The sequence below is a fragment of the Papio anubis genome, chromosome 6 (assembly GCF_008728515.1).
Source record: "Papio anubis isolate 15944 chromosome 6, Panubis1.0, whole genome shotgun sequence".
NCBI classification, from domain to species: Eukaryota; Metazoa; Chordata; class Mammalia; order Primates; family Cercopithecidae; genus Papio; species Papio anubis.
Window position 1 is genome coordinate 12,727,085 of NC_044981.1, and position 18,407 is coordinate 12,745,491.

General features: G+C 39.4%; 1 protein-coding gene across 14 annotated transcripts in view; it reads left to right on the top strand.

Moving 5' to 3' along the window:
- PHACTR1 (phosphatase and actin regulator 1) overlaps positions 1-18,407 on the top strand; it is a 576,315-nt gene that overhangs the window by 19,867 nt on the left and 538,041 nt on the right. For all 14 annotated transcript variants that reach the window (XM_021936598.2, XM_021936599.2, XM_021936597.2 and 11 more), the window contains one exon: positions 11,119-11,265. In XM_021936598.2, coding sequence (XP_021792290.1) covers positions 11,119-11,265 — 147 coding nt within the window. The remainder of the gene's footprint in view (positions 1-11,118; positions 11,266-18,407) is intronic.

Sequence of the window (18,407 nt, forward strand, 5' to 3'; positions counted from 1 at the left end):
AATCTGCCTGACTAGAATATACCAGAATCAATACAAAAATTCAAAGACTGCCAGTAAGTCTAAGATATACTACCCTTAATATCAATACTGTATTTGTCCACAGCCTGTGGGACTATCTGACAATGATAATATTTCAGAGAAACTTCAAAGTAAGGATGGGGCATCATCTCTAACCTTTGGAAACTCTCCTAAATAGAAAAAAATAAACATTTTTTTTTACAATCACTTTTAAACTTAAAAAAAAATTTTTAAATCAGAAATTTGCAAAAATGATATAGTACAAAGAATAGATATGTACTCTTTTCTCAGGTTCACCTATTACAAATTGCTTCTTGGTCTTTTGGCTAAGATCAAGTGCAGATTCACCTATTAATAAAGTCTTACTCCATTTGCTCTCGCTTGTCTCTATTGATCTATTTGTCTAGAGAGGAGTGTAAAAGCATGTGTGTGCGTGTATGTGTGTGTACATACACACACATATAATATATACACACATACACACACATTTATACACTGTGTGTGTACATATGTATATATACATCTGTATGTATTCTAGTATAAGCAAGAGCCAGGCTGGGCGTGGTGGCTCACTCCTGTAATCCCGGCACTTTGGGAGGCCGAGGCAGGCTGGTCACTTGAGGTCAGGAGTTGGAGACCAGCCTGGCCAACATGGTGAAACCCCGTCTCTACCAAAAATACAAAGATTAGCCAGATGTCATGGTGTGCGCTTGTAGTACCAGCTACTCAAGTGGGCTGAGGCAGGAGAATCCCCTTGAACCTGGGAAGCGGAAGTTGCAGTGAGTCGAGATCACGCCAATGCACTCCAGCCTGGGCAACAAGAGTGAAACTCTGTCTCAAAAACAAACACAAAAACAAACAAACAAAACCAAGAGCCTTCCCCATCCTCAACTTATTTATATTATTTATGATTTTTGAAACCACTTTTAATCTATCCATTTATTATCAAAACTAATGAGTACCCATATATAATGGTTTATTATTCACTAGTGGACGTCATTATTTTTGTGTTCAAATTGTTCCAGATTGGACCCATATAAGCCCCTTCAAGTTGACTGCTGCATTCTTGTGACACGTCCTCTGCATTTTGGGGAATGCTGTTTTAACAAGACATAGTAAAGCTTAACTGTCCACAGCAAGAAGCCCACTGTCAACATTCTTTTCTTATGCCTTACATATACTTCCAATTCAGTTATCTGCTGTTCTGTTATTTTTAATGCAGCGCAAAATGCTGGGAGCTGAATCTTTAAAAGATCATCGTTATCACAAATAGATATAATGATAGCCTAAAAATAAGGGTGAGACACACCTAAAAAAAAGACAGAATTTTGAAATAGTGAAATACTGATATGTGTAAAGATAGCCCAAGTCATCATTACATTATATTAATTGATTAATTAAATTTCATATTTATTAATAGTGTGTTTTTCTAAGTATTGGTACTTACCTTAATTCTTACCAGTAATTCTCAAACTGATTTCTGCATCTTTATAAGTTGGAAGATTTTTATAAATAAATAAATTATTTATTTATTTTTGAGACAGGGTCTCACTCTGTTGTCCATGCTAGAGTGCAGTGGCATAAAAATGGTTCACTGCATACTTAAACTCTTGGCACAAGTGATCCTCCTGTCTCAGCCTCACCAGTAACTTGACGACAGGCACGTACCACCATGCCCAGCTAATGTTTAAATTTTGTAGAGATGGAGTGTTGCAATGTTGCCCAAGCTGGTCTCAAACTCCTGGGCTCAAGCAATCATCCTGCCATAGCCTTCCAAAGTAAATCCAAAGGGATTACAGGCATGGGTCACTTCACCGGGCCTTATTTTTCAATGATATATAACATGTGTAGAGCAACATGCACAAATATAAAATGTGTGATTTGAACTTTTACAAAAGTTATCACCTTTTCTAAAAATTACAACCATGACCCAAATCCACATACAATTTCCTACATTTCAAAAGATTTCTTTGTGCCCCTTCCAAGACATGTCTCTCATCAACTTTTTATTATGATATTTGAGATTTGCTTATTCTTGAACTTCATGTAAATGGAATCATGTGATATGTAGTCTTTCGGGTCTGGCATCTTTTGTTTGACATCATATCTAAGAGATTCGTACATGTTGCTGCCTGTAGCAGTAGTTGTTTTTTTGTTTGTTTGTTTTTTTGTTTTTTATGTCTGACACTGTATGAAGACATTACAATTATGTTTACACATTTTCTTGTTGATGGATTGTTCCCAGGTTGGGGTCATTATGAATAAATCTGCTGTGGACCTGCTGGTTCATGTCCTGGGTCTAGTATGTTTACCCATGTTTATGTAAACAAAGTCTTCCAAGGTGATCTTTACAAGTTATGTTCCCATCAGCATTGCATGGATGCTCCATTTCCCCCTTATTCTCGCCAATAATGGCATTAAGCGATTTTAAAATTTTAGCCAGATTATAGCTTCATTGAGGCTATAATTTGAATCTAGCTTTAAGTAATGTTGCGGAGTATCTTCTCATACGCTTATTTGAACATTTGAAAATCATTTTTTGTATGAACTGTCTGTTCAAGTTTTTGGTCTATTTAAAAAAAATTGGATTGAGCTATCTTTTTGTTGCTGTTTAAGGAGATCTTTTACATATTCTGGTTATAATTCCTTTGTTACATATGTATTGAAAATATCTTCTCCCAGTCTGTGGCTTGCTTTTCCAGTCTCCTAAAGGTGTCTTTCTCATTTTTGTTTCTTTTTTTCTAAGTGGGCATGTAGTTTATTTTTACCAAGTTGTTGAATATATAAACAGAAAGATGCTTGTAATATTTTTTATATCCTTTTAATAGTTTTAGAATCCATAGTGATAACTCCTATTTAATTCCTGATATTGATGATTCATATCTTCCTTTTATCTTTACAAGTCTTGCTAGGGCTTAAGTAATCATTGTTTTTTTGGAAAAATGATATTTTTGTGTCATTTATTTTTCAACTCCTAAAATTTTTAATTTCCTTGACCTGCTTTTATCTTTATTAACTCCTTCCTCCTGTTTGCGTTAGATTTATTTTTCTTTCTTCTTTTAAGTTTCTAAGATAGAAACTTACCTTATTGATTTGAAATATTTTCTCTTATCTAAATAAACATTTAGTGCAATAATGCCCAAACCAGCACTGTTTATCTCACATACTTTAATATGTTACATTTTTAATAGTGTCTTATGATGAACAGAAGTTCTTAATTTTAATGGCATTGGCATGTCTATCTAGTCTTTTGTGATTAGTGATTTTTATGCCCTGCTTAAAAATTTTTCGAAGGTTGTGAAAATATTCTTTTATGAAAAATTTTTCTTTTAGAAATGTTGTTATTAACCTTTTATATTTCAGTCCATGATCCATGTGGAATTTAGTTTTGTGTGAGGCAGGGATCAAGGTTTATTTTCTTCCACCATATATATACTTGTGTAACCACAAACTACTTCTTGAAAAGTCCATCCTTTCCCCATGATCTTGTAGTGGAATCCTTGTCATAGTCAAGCGACTGTTCATATCTAGGTCTGTTTGTAGATTCTGTATGCTCTTCTGTTGATCTATTTATCTTACTTTCTTTTTATGTTCTATGTCTTTATAATAAGTCTTGATATCTCCTACTATAATCCTCCAACTTTATTCTTATTTGTCAAGATTGTGCTGGTCTTCTCCCTCTGCATTTTCATATACATGTTAGAATCCGCTTGTTAAATTCCAAAAGAAGAAAAACAAGAAACCCCACTGAGATTTCGATTGGAATTACACTGAACCCATAGGTCAATTTGACAAGATTGATGCCTTGATCATATTGTGTCTTTCAATCCATGAGCACGATTATTGCATATTATCTCACTTTTCACTTACTCAGGTCTTCTTAATTTTTTCAGTAATGTTTTATAGTTTTTCATGCAGAGGACTTGCTCATCTTTTAAAAAATTTATTGATAGATATTTGATGGTTTTGATGCTATTGTAAATGGTACTTCAATTTTTTCATTTTCTAATTTTGTTAATATATAGAAAAAATGATTTTGGGGGGGTTTGTCTGTTTTTATAAAGTGAAAGCAAGTTAAGAAAGCAAAGGAATAAAGTAATGGGTACTCTATCGGCAGAGGCATGGGCCACTCAGCTGCTTATACTTACTGTTACTTCCTGATTATATGCTAAACAAAGGGTGGATTATTCACGTGTTTTTGGAGAAAGGGGCGGGAAGTTCCCAGAGCTTAGGGCTCCTCCTCTCCTTTTTAGACCATATAGGGTGATTCTGGATGTTGGTATGGCATGTGTAAACTGTCATGGCTCTGATGGGAGTGTCTTTTAGCATGCCAATTCATTATAATTAGTGTATAATGAGCAGTGAGGATGACCAGAGGTCAATCTGGTTGCCATCCTGGTTTCGGTGGGTTCTGGCTGACTTCTTTACCACAACCTGTTTTATCAGAAAGGTCTTTGTGACCTGTATCTTGTGCCAGCTTAATATCTCTTCCTGTGACTTAGAATGCCTAACTTTCTGGGAATGCAGCCTGCTAGGTCTCAGCCTTATTTTACCCAGCCGTTATTCAAGAAGGATTCGCTCTGGTTCAAATGCCTCTGACATTCCCCCCTCCCTTTTTACAAGGGAACCCTTAATCCTAAGGTTTGTAGAAGGACAAAGATCCAGCTTCCATAACTTCTTCAGGTTGAATAGGGGTGGTGATATTCTTAATTATTAGGGTCTCTAGTACTCAGGGTAGAGAGGAGCACAGTTAGAAAGCATACACATGGCAAGGGCCATTCATAACTCTCAGATCTGACAAAAGATGATATTTGGAAGAATAATAAGTGTTCAGTTTAATACAATATTCAGTAAGCTTATCCTGCATTCCTACACAAAGAGTACAACAGCAAATATATTCCACAACAGTAAAGGAAAATTATTCCAAATAAACTAAATAAGAAGGCTTTCCATGAACTGGGCAATTGTTGGAACCAAGCTGATATGGAGTCACTAGCTGATTCCCATATGTGCCCAGAATTAGAGTATTGATATAGATTGTTACATTACCTATCCCTTTTGTTTCTTCTGAGCAGCACCCAGAGATCACTGGTTAGTTCACAAGAACAAGCAGGGTTAGTCTAAATTGCAGGGGGAAAAAAATGTAAAAACAACTGATGAGACTAGAATCTAATAATAGGTGAACCATAGCTCTTGAAACATAATTTTTCTCTCTCCAGTCTCCCACTTTTGCTAAAGACAAATCATAATAGAACCAATTTGTTTGCCAAAGTAAATCTTAGTCTTATACTTGCCCTGATTATTTGTATGAAGTGCAGCAAGAATAATTACTTTTCACATAGGCTTTTAAATTGGCTTTGATGGAACTTTATTCCATAAAGAAATTCAGATAAGAGTTTTCTAAAGTTGAGTCCAGCCATGGCTTTGTACCATTAAATATCTATATGATTCCTCTTTTCGTGAGGTCCCTAGATAACCTGGGGCTGCTGGCCTGTCAGAAAGTGTTATTCTTTACTTACCACAAGTCAGGAGCCCTGTACAGGTACTATGTAGACAAGGTATGAGGCCAGTTTTCCCAAGGGGCTTTCATTGGCTCTATAAGTCGAATTTGCTTCCTTAAAGGGAACCATGCCATTCCCATCAAAGCCTTGGGAAAATAACCAGTTTCTCCAGTTGTGTCCTGTTGCAAAAGAAAGCAGATTCTTATTGCACTTATGCAAAAAACTATATTACCATAAGTAAATAATATTCACAAATAGTTTCTAAATTTTGGAGAAATCAGGAAGAGAGAAAGAAATGTGCTCCAAATTTCATTCACAGGAGTATACTTTACTCAATCGTTAAAAGCTGTCAATAAAAAGAAAAGTTTCCTCGATTCCAAAATCAGCCAATCAGTGTTGCAGTCTATTTCCTTTGGGTCTGCAGTCTTCTCAATATCATCCCTTCATGGTTCATAAGGAAGATGTTACCAGAAAGGGGTCCCGATCCAGACTCCAAGAGAGGGTTCTTGGATTTCACCCAAGAAAGAATTTGAGGCAAATCCGTAAAGTAAAAGCAAGTTTATTAAGAACCCAAAGGAATAAAAGAATGGCTACTCTGTAGGCAGAGCAGCAAAAATATGATGTTGTAAGCTGACATTATATCAATGACATTGTGAAAATTGCTTCTTTCTAACAGTCTGTGGATTCTTATGAATTCTATAGGTATAAAATCATAACATAAATGACTAATAACAATTTTATTCTTGCCTTCCAATCATTATATCTCTAATTTTTTTTTACTTGCCTTACTTCCCTGGCCATGACCTCCAGTATAATGTTAAATAGAAGTGGTGAGAGTGGATAGAGTTGAGAGTCTTTTGAAAATCTAGGTACACAGGTCCCATCTCCTCAAATTCTGATACAGTAGGTTCAGACTGGGGGCCTGCAAAATGGACATTTTAACAAGTATTGCAAGTGATTCCGATGTAGGGGTGTCCTAGAAACACACTTTGAGTAATATTTTTAAAGGGTAAGCTTTACTCACTTGAAAATTTTTCTTAATGGGGATGGAATATCACATCCTTCTTTCTCCCTCCCCTTCTCACCTCCATCCTCTTCCATAGCAGATTTGTATGAAGTGTAATTTTCCTGAGCACTCTATTGGGCTGCTTCTTTTTCTTTGGCTGTAGTTCTGGATTTAACATACATTTAAGAGTCTACAGTGTTAAAATGTTGACTGGTTTTAGGAAAAGAAAAAGAGAAAATGCCTTCTTCCCAAGTCAGGGGTCATATTTAGAAAGACGCAAACATGGGTGGTGGTGCAGGGTTGGGGGGGGTGCATAAAAACTACATTTGGAAGTCATTGAGGTTACAGTTGAATTCAATGCTTCTGTACAGACACCTAGATCCACATATGCACACATATAAACAATCATGTGAGTGTTGCCACATGATGGAAACAGCATGAGGGGGGAAAATAGATTCTAAAGGATGCAGAGTTATATAAAATAGACTTAAAAAATAGGAAATCACCTGGGTAGAAGTATGGATGCCATGTGGTTTTCTAAATATAATTCATTACAAAGGACCGATGTATTTTCTTAGATTAAGAGACAAAATACACCACAGATATTTATGGAAAGCAAAGATACAAGAATAGCTACAAATAGTACTAGAGTATTGGAGTTAGGCAGTGCCTTTAAGATCATGATATCTGACTCTTGCATTTTTATAGTAGAGGTGAATGGGACCCATGCTTGTAGAGTGACTTGCCCAGTGTCACTTGGGTGGGGTAGTAGTACTACTGGCAGTGGCACCTACCATCTTGACACTGCCCCTAGGGCTCTTCCACTGATGTCATGCAGCCAGATGTTTTATCATAAGAGGTCATGAATATGAAAGGAGTCCCAGAGATTAAAGAATGTGGAAATATTGGGACAAGCCCATAAAAGTGAGTCCTTTGTATAGGGTAGCAGGGGATGCATAAAAAGGGACTGACTGACTCTGTGTGGAACTGTTATGAAGACTAAGGAAGGGTATGAGAAGAGAAACGCGAAGTAAAAAGAGAATAGAAAAAATTAGAAGAAAGACAAAGAAAAAGAAAGTAAATCACACGAGTCAAGAAATGGAAGATAACAATTAGAAATAAAAATGTGATAAAAAAAATTCAAGACTGGACACAATGGTTCAGGCCTGTAATGCCAACACTTTGGGAGGCTGAGTTGGGTGGATTCCTGAAAACCAGGAGTTTGAGACCAGCTAGGTCAATATGGCGAAACTCTGTCTCTACAGAAATTACAAAAATTAGCCAGGCTAGATGGTGGCATGTAGCTGTGGTCCCAGGTACTTAGGAGGTTGAGGTGGAAGGATTGCTTGAGCCTGGGGAGGTGGAGGCTGCAGTGAGTCGAGATTGCATTACTGCACTCCAACTTGGGTGACAGAGCGAGGGCCTGTCTCAAAAAGAACATGGAGATAAATGTAGTATTTCTATGCCCATTTTTGTCAAAAGTTTAGCTATCTGGAATTATTTCAATATAAAATAGCCTATGATGAAATAATACAAAGGTGCATTTAAACTCCTTTGAAGAAGGATAAACCTAAAGTGGTAGCAATATTAAGTTCTTAATCCTCTAAAATGTTAAATGAATAAGAAACAGAAATTCAAAGATGTACTTCTCTGAAATGGTAGAGCTAAGTGTAGATATTTCTCCAGATGACTTTATCATTTTTCCAGAGATGTGGCTGATGAATGAGAGTACAAAAGAATGGGGAATTCCAAATTCTGAACAATCAAATAGATTGCATTAATTCACAGGAGGTACCATTTATACAGGATTTAGGATTGTTTATTTCCTTACATTTTGCACTTCCTTAAGAACTTGAACCTGACTGTAACCAATAGTTTGGTTTATAGCCTGTTAGTCCTTTAACAGTATTAATGTTCATAATTCATTTGATGAGCCATGGGACTCTGTTGCACCTCTTGGAAGAGGAGGGCTTCACTTAAAAACTATGTTTAACAGTGAAAAATGGGACATAATAATGAGGTATATGTCATAAAAAAGTGAATCTGAAAGGTGGCTAATCAGTCAAATACATATACTTAGCAAACCCAAATACTAGTTAAGGGCATAGGATTTGAAATCAGGCATACATGGATTTGGCCCCCAGTTCAGCCACTCATTAGTTATGAGTAGTCACAACCCTCCTTCGCTTCTTTTCTTTTTTTTCTTCTTCCTTCTTCTGTCCTTCCCTCTCTTCCTTTACTTTATTCAAAAATAGCTGTTGGCCAGCTGTGATGGTTCATGCTTATATTGCCACCACTTTGAGAGACCCAGGCAGGAGCCTTTGAGGCCAAGGATGTGAGATCAGCCTGGACAACATATTGAGACTGCATCTCTACCAAAAAAAAAAAAAAAAATTAGTTGGGCATGGTGGTGCACGCCTATAATCCTAGCTACTCAGGAGGCTTGGGTGGGAGGGCTGCTTGAGCCCAAGGAGGTCACGGCTGTAGTGAGTTAAGGTCGTGCCACTGCACTCCAGCCTGGGAGACAGAGAGAGACCTTGTCTTAAAACAAACAAACAAACAAACAAACAAAAACTGCTGCACATTTCATTACTATATGGTGGGTTCATGCCATAAACTAATGAGCTAGTCACTTCACATTTCTGAGAGAGAACAGGAAATGATTATAGGTAAGAAATTTGTGGTGTGTCACTTAAGCTAAGGTGCAGATGCAAAAATGAGCCAGCTTTGTTGGGGTGGCTCCAAGCAGAGGGGAGGTAAATAATGGGAGATGAGGATGGGAAAGACAGGTTGTAGAGGGCCCTGAATGCCAGAATAAGCAGTTTCAGATTAACACAGAGAACTGGCCAACAATTAGAAATCAGATTAGGGAGATAGCCTAGCAAAGGATGGGATTATTTCAAGAATGATGGATTACTAAGTATTTCAGAGAAGCCAAGAAATAATTAGTTTTGACTATTAGGACATTGATGGAAGGCTTTTAAAATAACTTTGGTTGCGTGGTAAGGAAAGAAACCAATGATGGGGATGAAAGGACGAGATTGGAGTGTAAACACAGAGACTGATGGCCAAGAGTTCCATGGGAAGGTTAAACAGAATGGGAAGGAAACAGTAGGGTACAGACAGAGGAAGCAGCAAGGCCAAAGGCAGGTATATTTTTCCTAAAATGAGTAGTTACTGTGCATGTGTGAAGGTAAAAGACCAATGAAGAGAGAAGAAGATTCTAGAATGAGTAAAGGCAAGTGGAGAATTAGAACTGACCGCTGAAGTAGAGAGGGAGGGCTTGCACACTCAGATCAGCACTTCCGCCGAGTCCACACTGAGATGCCCTTTGTAGCAGGGAGGGAATCAAGGTAAGATTTATCTGTGTACTCCAGGTGGGCACTTACTAGATAGAAGAGTGGCAAACTCCGGCCACAAAAAGACTAAGTACTTAACAGCTGCAGAAAGACAAACATGAAAGGGTTTAGCCCATCAATAGGTTCAGCAGGAGCATCAAACCATTCTTATTCACACCCTAGAAACCTTTCTAGGTTCTTCTGCTGTGTTACAGGGAGGGTTGCAGGTGGTAGTGCAGGCATTCAAAGAAATGTAAAGTCCCCTTGATCACCTCTCCTGCAGAAACAATGGTGCCAGGTTGTAGAGGTTACAAGTCCAACCCAAACACTATTATTTGTGCTCTAAGTGACCAAATAAAGAGGAATGCGGTTAAAATGAATGGGTACTCATGTAGAGATAAACACATCCCAGAAGTTAGTGGTTAGAAAAGGCCACTCAATTCTGCATACATATGCCTACTCTACATTCAAAATACCAACTCTAGAAACATTACTGCCAAACTGCTCCCAAACTTGTAGACAATTTTCCTCCATTCCCCACCTCTAAGTTGTAAGGGGGCAGATAAGAAAACTTCTGAGGATTTCAGAAGTAGTTCTATCTTTATTTGAGCACCTGGCTGGGAGTAAGGGAGTAGAGAGGGCTGGGCTGGGCACAATGCCCTCCTCCATGACCAGCGGGACCAGGGCTTGCACCCCAGGAGTGGTAACTCCACGCAGGAAGCTGGGACTGCTGGCGCGGCCCGCTCACATAGAGCAGCCTCTGGGCGAAGGAGACTGTAGTGTGCACTTGGACAGAGTAAGCGCGTTTGGCGGGAGAGGGCACAGTGCTGACTGGGCATCTCTGCGTTGGAGTCGTCCCTTTCGCATGAGCCTATCTGTGCCAAGGGCTGGAAACTGGGGCTGCAGGCGGGAGGCGGGGTGTCAGCCTAGAGCACTGGCCCCTTGGCCCTGTGGCTGGGAGAGGAGTCTGGGGGAGCCCCGGGCGCCAGCCAGGGACAGCCTGATCTCTGCTCCAGTCCACAGATCCTTAACGGATTTTCTTTCTCTCCCTTCACCCCTTTCTCTCCTTCGCTCTCTTTCTTTCTCTCTCCCTCTTTTTCCCCCCTTTTTCCCTCTCTTTCCCACTCCCTCCCCACTCCTTCCCTTCCTCTCCCCTCCCCCTTCCCCTCCCCCTCCCCCGTGTGCGAGCCTCTTCCTCTCCCCTCCTCCCCCTTCCGCCTCTCTCCCTCTCCCTCCGTCTCCTTCTCCCTCTCAGCTCGCCGGGCGACCCTGCTCCTGCCTCCCACATTAATGGCGGCATCCTCGGAGGATGATATAGACCGGCGGCCCATCCGGAGAGTGCGCTCCAAGAGCGACACGCCGTACCTCGCGGAGGCCAGGATCTCCTTTAACCTGGGGGCAGGTAAGGAAGCCCCTGGCGCCGCGCCCCCGCCCCCGCCCTGCTCCCTCCCTCCCCGGCTGCTGCGCCCCCGCCCCTCCCGGGCGCCCTCCCCGCCGCCCCCCGCAGTCGGGCGCTCAGCACTCGCGCTCTTTGTGTCTCCGGTGCGCAGAGGGCGTGTGTGTGAGCTGCGCGGTGGGGGAGGGCGGCGCGTGCAGCCCCGCATCCGCCCGAGTCCCACGCGGGCTTCCCCGGCACTGGGAGGAGGAAGTGCTGTCAGTGACCACAGTGATCCCGGGAATAACCCGGAGCCCGGGCCGCGCGCCCGAGCGCAGGCTGTGGGCGCGGGGTCTGGCGAGGCTCCCCGGGCGAGGTTGGCTGGCGCGGCTACTACGGGGTGGAACTTGTTGGTGACATTCAGACTCTGTTGGCTTTGACGGGTTGACGCCACCGTTGCGGTGTTGGAGTGGGGAGAGGGGGCGGGGCTGGGCGCCAGGAACGGAACCTTTTCCTTGCACCGGGCAGCTGGGAAGCTACCGTGCTGGTCATAATAGCATGGTCTGGAGAATGCACGTTAGGTGACTTGATGATGTCCCTGGAACTGGTGCCCAAAGTGGCCCAGATCGAATTAAGTGAAAAGGGTAACTGAGGTACATGAAGGAGAGACGAAATGAGAAAGGAAGATAGGGAGGAAAGGAAGGAAACAAGGAGGAAAGGTAGTGGGGTGCCAGGGAAGAAAAGAAGGAAGGAAGGAAGGAAGGAAGGAAGGAAGGAAGGAAGGAAGGAAGGAAGGAAACAAGGAAGGAAACAAGGAAGGAAACAAGGAAGGAAGGAGGGAAGGAGGGAAGGAAAGCAACAAAAGGAGGACTGAGGGATTCAGAGTCAAAAAATGCCTCAGTTGAGTCCACTGAAGGTTACTCAATGAGAAAAGCCCAGAATCTACTGTTCCCTCTGCTGCTGCTGCTGCTCCCAACTCGCCTCTAGAGTGCCTTACTCCTGTGTGGTCACTATCACTGGGAAGAAGTTGCTCACCACTAACTTCATAGCTCTGCCTTTTCTGAATGAATCCTAAGCTTCCGTCCTAGTTTGTTTTCTCTTCCTCTCCAAGGTCCCTTATTATTCTAGCAACTACGATAAAAGTGAGGGCATTTTCCTGAAGACTACTTTTCAAAATAAGTTTAAAAAGCAGATGATACTTTTTGCTTTAGGAAACTGAACTCTTGGAAATGGGACTAAATCGAACAAAATGTGTGTGTGTGTGTGTGCATGGTGCATGTGTTGGAGCAAAGAGAACCTTCAGATGATGGGTATTTTATGCCCTGTTGAGAAGTTTCAACAAAAGAGAAAACTGCAGAGAAAAACAAGATGCACTGACTAAGCAACCATACCCTATGGCTGGAAGAATGGTAACTGAATGTGCCAAAGTGACCAACTGCCTTGGAATATAATTTTCGTGTCTTGATGATTTGTTGTTTTAATCATGTATATCTTGTCACTTCTCAAATGTTTGCCTCTGGCTTTGGAGCTGAAGACAAGACAAGTTTACTTAGGAAGCTTTGGCATTTTCTATGGCATACTGTATTACTCCATGGTTCCCACTTTGGAACTGTTAATCCCCTACTTCTGTGTTCCAGATTCAGCATATGGTTGTGAGGGGTCTTACAAAGGACCGATACAAGTTTCTTTTAGGAGCAAGATTGTTTTCCCAACCCAGTGATATTGGAAATTAGTCTATTAATCCCTTTGCTTAGCCCAGAAGGAATAGAGCCAAAGCAGCATTTAGTAAAGGTTATTTACCTTCTACTAGTACTTTTCTAACAAAACAATAAAATAAAGCGCTAAACAAGAGTTTCAAGTTTCAGCTACTACTCAATTACATTGAGCCACTTTGTCAGCAGGTTAAACCTAGTGACTTGCAATCTTTTATTCTGGTTAAATTGCCCTGGAGTCCAGTTTAAAGATTGGCTCAGACAGGACTTATCTCTATTTCATCTGGAAATAAATAAGCGAGACAAGCACTCAGTCCCTTCTACATGTCCCTTAAAATACTCCTAAAGTGGCAAGAAAGACACCAGTAAGAGAAATGCAGAGATGATATTGTTAAAGGAGGAAGGGCGTTAGCAGCCTGCTCTGTACTGCCGTCAGGGGAGCTGTCCTCCCTTGGTGGTGCTGAAGCGAGACAGAGCAGTGACTGTAAGGTGGACAGTGGAGGGATGGGTACTCTTTCCCTGCTGTGATGGAATTCCAAAGGAAATGCATAAGATCTGGCTACCAAAAACTTTCTCATCCCTCTCTACCTACATTTGCTGCCTATTTGCTATGCATCACGCCTACTGCTCCGCTGCTCAAATCGGGCGTTTATACTCTAATTTTGCACAAACTGCTCACTCTTGGGGCTTTGTTTATTTTCCAGCTGGTTTTTGGTTGCTTCCCTACCAAAGTAAGATCCACTCGCAGAAGTGCCTTTCCCCCGCATTTAAGAGTAATTGTAACCCCTGGTTTTAAAAGCAAACAGCCTTGTTTATCTCCTTAAGCAGCAAGTTGTAATTAAACTATTAGTGTTGTTATCAGCATTGCTGAACAGAGAAGCATGCACACTCCCAGTAAATTACATAATCTGGGCATAGAGATAATTTTGTTTATGTCTTAACCACAATTTATGAACACTTAAGCAAGGAAGCAGTCCTGTGCCCTTTCTTTCCACTCCTCTCCTGCCCCCAACCAGTTACTTATTGTTTATTCTTTCCAGATTAATGTTTTATTGGCTTAAACTATTTATGTTTAATATTTGCTTTCCCACGCCACTAATTATACATAAACCCATGTTTGATATTTTAGAGGTTTAGCAATGCTTCAAGGAAATACATATACATACATTCATTTTACTTGGCTATCATGAAATCATTAAACTAATCTGTCCAGTTGCCAAATAAAGTGGACTGGGTATTTTGAATACTAATTAAGCACTTAAGCATTTTTCAGCTACACCCTATCTCCAACAGTACTTAATAATATCATTTCAGAAATAATACCACAGCTTGAGTGAAGGATATACTTCTTCACCTACAGTGGCAAGTCAGTCAAAGAATAGCACCAAAATGTGAGTCTTTCATCAATGTATGAAGATGTTAATTTCAAGTTTCAGCTAAAATTGAGAGCATAGAGAACAGAAACTTTCTGAACCATGACTTATTTTTCTAAGAGTCCCTTTTCTAGGTTTTTAGCTTCTGTTCAGCATTTAGTAGACACAGACATGGATAGATGATTGTTTGAAGATGGTATGAATGCAAAAGAAATTAAGTCAATATATCTGTTGAAGGTTACCCAGACACATCAAAGATTAAAACATTCAAAAAGGGATTTTTTCCCCTAAGGAATTCAAATGTGTTAAAAGGACATCCTGGAACAGAAGAGTCTGTTCGCACTATTAGTAGCAAGTGTTTCTAATTGTATTCTCACTTAGAATGAACGACACTGACATTTATCTTGTAAGAGTGTAGCCTGCCTTATGAAGTCATTCATTCACTGCATTGCAGTCAGTGCAACGAAGAGTTGCAGCTCATCTGGCAAGTACTTTCCCATGAGGGTAGTGTATTCTATTTATCTTTATGTTGACAGTATATGGAGGTTTAACTGATACATAGAAGTTGCTGAAACTGAAAAACTCTATAATTACACCCTAAAGTGAATGAAAGTGTTATAGTAAGTAGAAAAATTAAGCACTTCTTATATTTCTTAAATGGATGTCAACAGAAGGAAAGCAAGTCATCCTGATGATTTAGAATAGTTTAAAACACAAAACCAGTATTAGACACTATTGAGAAAAATGTGTCCTTTTCTAATCTTAAGGAGGTTTAACTTCTGCTGATATATCAGAATTGCTTTGTATGGGGGAGATTTTAAATTAACAGTATGGTCAACACCAGCATAATTATTCTCTTTGGAAAACTGAGATCTGTTTTGGTTCTGGATGTCCACGAAGGATAGCTGTTTCTGGCCTTCTCTGGTCTCTTTTACCCTTTCAGGCCCAGAGGATAATGGCAGTCAGAACTGGCTTGCTCTGGTTTCCTATAAGGATGAATGGGTCTACCAAAAGAAGTTATAAACTAGGTCCCAGGCTACCTCTCTTCCAGCCTTATCGCTTAGCTAAATAATGGAGGTCCATGATATTGAGAAGTGACAGCTCAGAATGTGCCATCATCACTTAGCAATGAGAACTGCTTCTAGGCAAATTGTAAATATTATTGCCATGCTGATCTGAGATTGCTTCACCAACCTAAAGGTTTTGATAGGCATCCTCCTTCACTCATTCTTTTACTGAAGAATGCCAATGTGTTCCTCACTATATTTTTTGTTACTGATTGTAAATTGAAGGCGGACCATGTGGGTCTGGCTTTTATTTGGTGGCCCAAACTCTTCTTTTAATTATTGCTTCCTGTATTTGGTAGGCAGAATTCAAATGATGGATCTCACAGCTCACCAGGAGCCTCTAGTGTGGAAGTCTTCCCTCCTTCTGTGCTATATATAGTTAAAGCTAGCTAACCTGACAATCTCATTATGTCATGCATTAAGATGGTACCAGTGAAGATCACCCCAGATAGTGTAATGAATATTTAAAAGGTACAAGAAAGCAAGTACAGTTGGCCTTTGGCATTCGTGGGTTCCACATCTGTGGATTCAACCAACCAGGGATGGGATATATTTTTTAAAAATGAATAGCTGCATCTGTACTGAGCATGTAAAGAGTTACTTCATTATTTCCTAAATGATACAGTGTAACAGCTATTTATATAACATTTACACTGTATTAGGTATTGTAAGTAATCTAGAGATAATTTAAAGTATACAGGAGGATGTGCATAGGTTATATGCAAATACTACACCATTTTATGTAAGGGATTTGAGTATCTATGGATTTTGTTATTCGCAGGGGATCTTGGAACCAATCTCACGGATACCAAGGGATGGCTGTAATTAACACTATGAATAAATGGGAGGCCCTTTCCCATAAATATTTAATTTATGAAACAAATCGAACACAGAATCTATGTTGGGCAATTACATTTTCTTAGAATCTTTGGTCAGAGTATTATCGTTGTTTTTAAACACGTAAGTATGGTATTTACAATTATCTTATGGCTACATGGTAAATTACTTTTTTGGTTTGTCTATATATGCCTGTATAATTTAATTCTATAAAATCCCACAGAGGCGTGTTTTATAGGAAATATGTGAGGCAAGAGTCAGAAGAATTTGATTCTAATGCATCACTCTCCTAAGACCATGGGCAAGTCATTTAACCTTTTGGGGTTTGATTCACTCAGCTCTAAGATAAGGGTTTTAGATATAAAGTCTCTGAAGTCCCATTCAATCTAAAAATAAATGATACTTCTAACTCTAGCTGTATTACTGGATACATACTATACCTGATTTTATAAATAGTCTTATTTGTTGTATAAAACATATAAAATAGCCTCATTACCATAAGAATGAAAATATTTGATCACAGCAAAGTTATGGAAATTTTTGAGTTAAAAGAAGAATGAATATTATATAGGCACATTTATATACAAAATATTAGTTTAAATATTTTTAATTTGAATATTCAGGGATTAGAGCCTTAATACAGTTGATGACCTCTAGATATTTGTTGTGTAATAGAATAAGGTATTAAAGAAATTTTAGCAATAAATGGAGAGTGAGGAAACTAAATACTAATTCGGCTCCTAATTGGCATTTCAAGTCTTTTAACCTGTTCTCCTTTATAACTAAAATTAAACAGGTGTGTAAGATCTATACTTCTCCTTTACCCTTTTAGATTACCAGGGAAGGTAAACATGTAGGCAGACCAGCTAAATGGCAGAATCCTACAAAGCAGCAAAGTATCTCTGGAATTCACAGAAAGAAGGATCCTAACCTTTAAGCACCGACCTAGCCATGAACTACAAAGAAACTTATTTCCCTTTTTCTTCACGGGCATATAACTGACAGGTTCATCACCTACTGGTCATAATAAATGCAGCAGAGGCACATTAACATTTTCATACATAGATTCTAACACTAAAGCAAAAAAGAAATGGCAAGTTATTTATGGAGTCACTTTTTGACATATGCAACTTGAATTCATGATCGTTATTTAGAGTACAAGAATTAAAATTCAGGTGGGAACAGAAGACAATTTGTAGAGCTTTTTTTCTCCTTGAGTTCATGGGGTGAAAAATGGGAGAACATTACAGCCAATGTCTTGTGTTATGTAAACAAAAGGGCCTGAAAGAACAGTTGAGATAACATTTTCTTCATTGTATGGTACAAGAGACACTCTAGTATTTCATGTTTTGTTCCTCACTTTCCTTACCCACTTTGGTAGGTGCTAAAGTGGATGTGATTTCAGGGTGGGGGAGTGGGCAATGTTGACATTTTAATTGCTTTAATTTACAAGTCTCCTGTATAATGAAGGGTAGTTAAAATAAAAGACAAAATCAATTTTATGGCCTTGTTGAATGATGACAGATTAGCATGACTTTCTACACAGTTACTGAAGGACAACAGGAATAATATCACACTAGTAGTTGTTTAACATTTGTGAATGTAAGTGTGGTGTAAAAGCCTGTAGGCTTTCTATTGATCCTTTTTGCCACCTTTGTATACATTAAACTAGCAATTCAGCAGCAGAATCTTTGATAGCAAATACCTGGGCTATAGCTGTAGATGAGACTTTAATATCCATCTTGTTTTGAGATAATTCTGAACTTTATCAATATGTTCATTTGCCATTTATAGACACAGAAAGGCCACTATTGCCAGATCTCTATCAACCAAACCACTAGGTGGTTGAATATTAAATCATGGTTTAATCAAAGGTACAGAAAAACCTGTATTATTCATGAATTTCTCTCTTATTCCACCTGGGCCCTTTTTTAGACCATTTTTTTTAGACACTTGGGATACATCAGTGATCAAAACAAATAGCATCTTATTTTCATGAAATTTTACTACCAAAAGTGGATTATAAGCAAGAAACATTAGAATATATCAGTAAATTGTATTGTATGTTATAAGTCAATGTGTTAAGACAAAAATGAATAAGGCAGGCTAAGAGGGTACAGCATATGGGAGCAGGAAGAGGAGAGGATTTCGAGACAGGCCACATGAGCAGAAGGGATTTG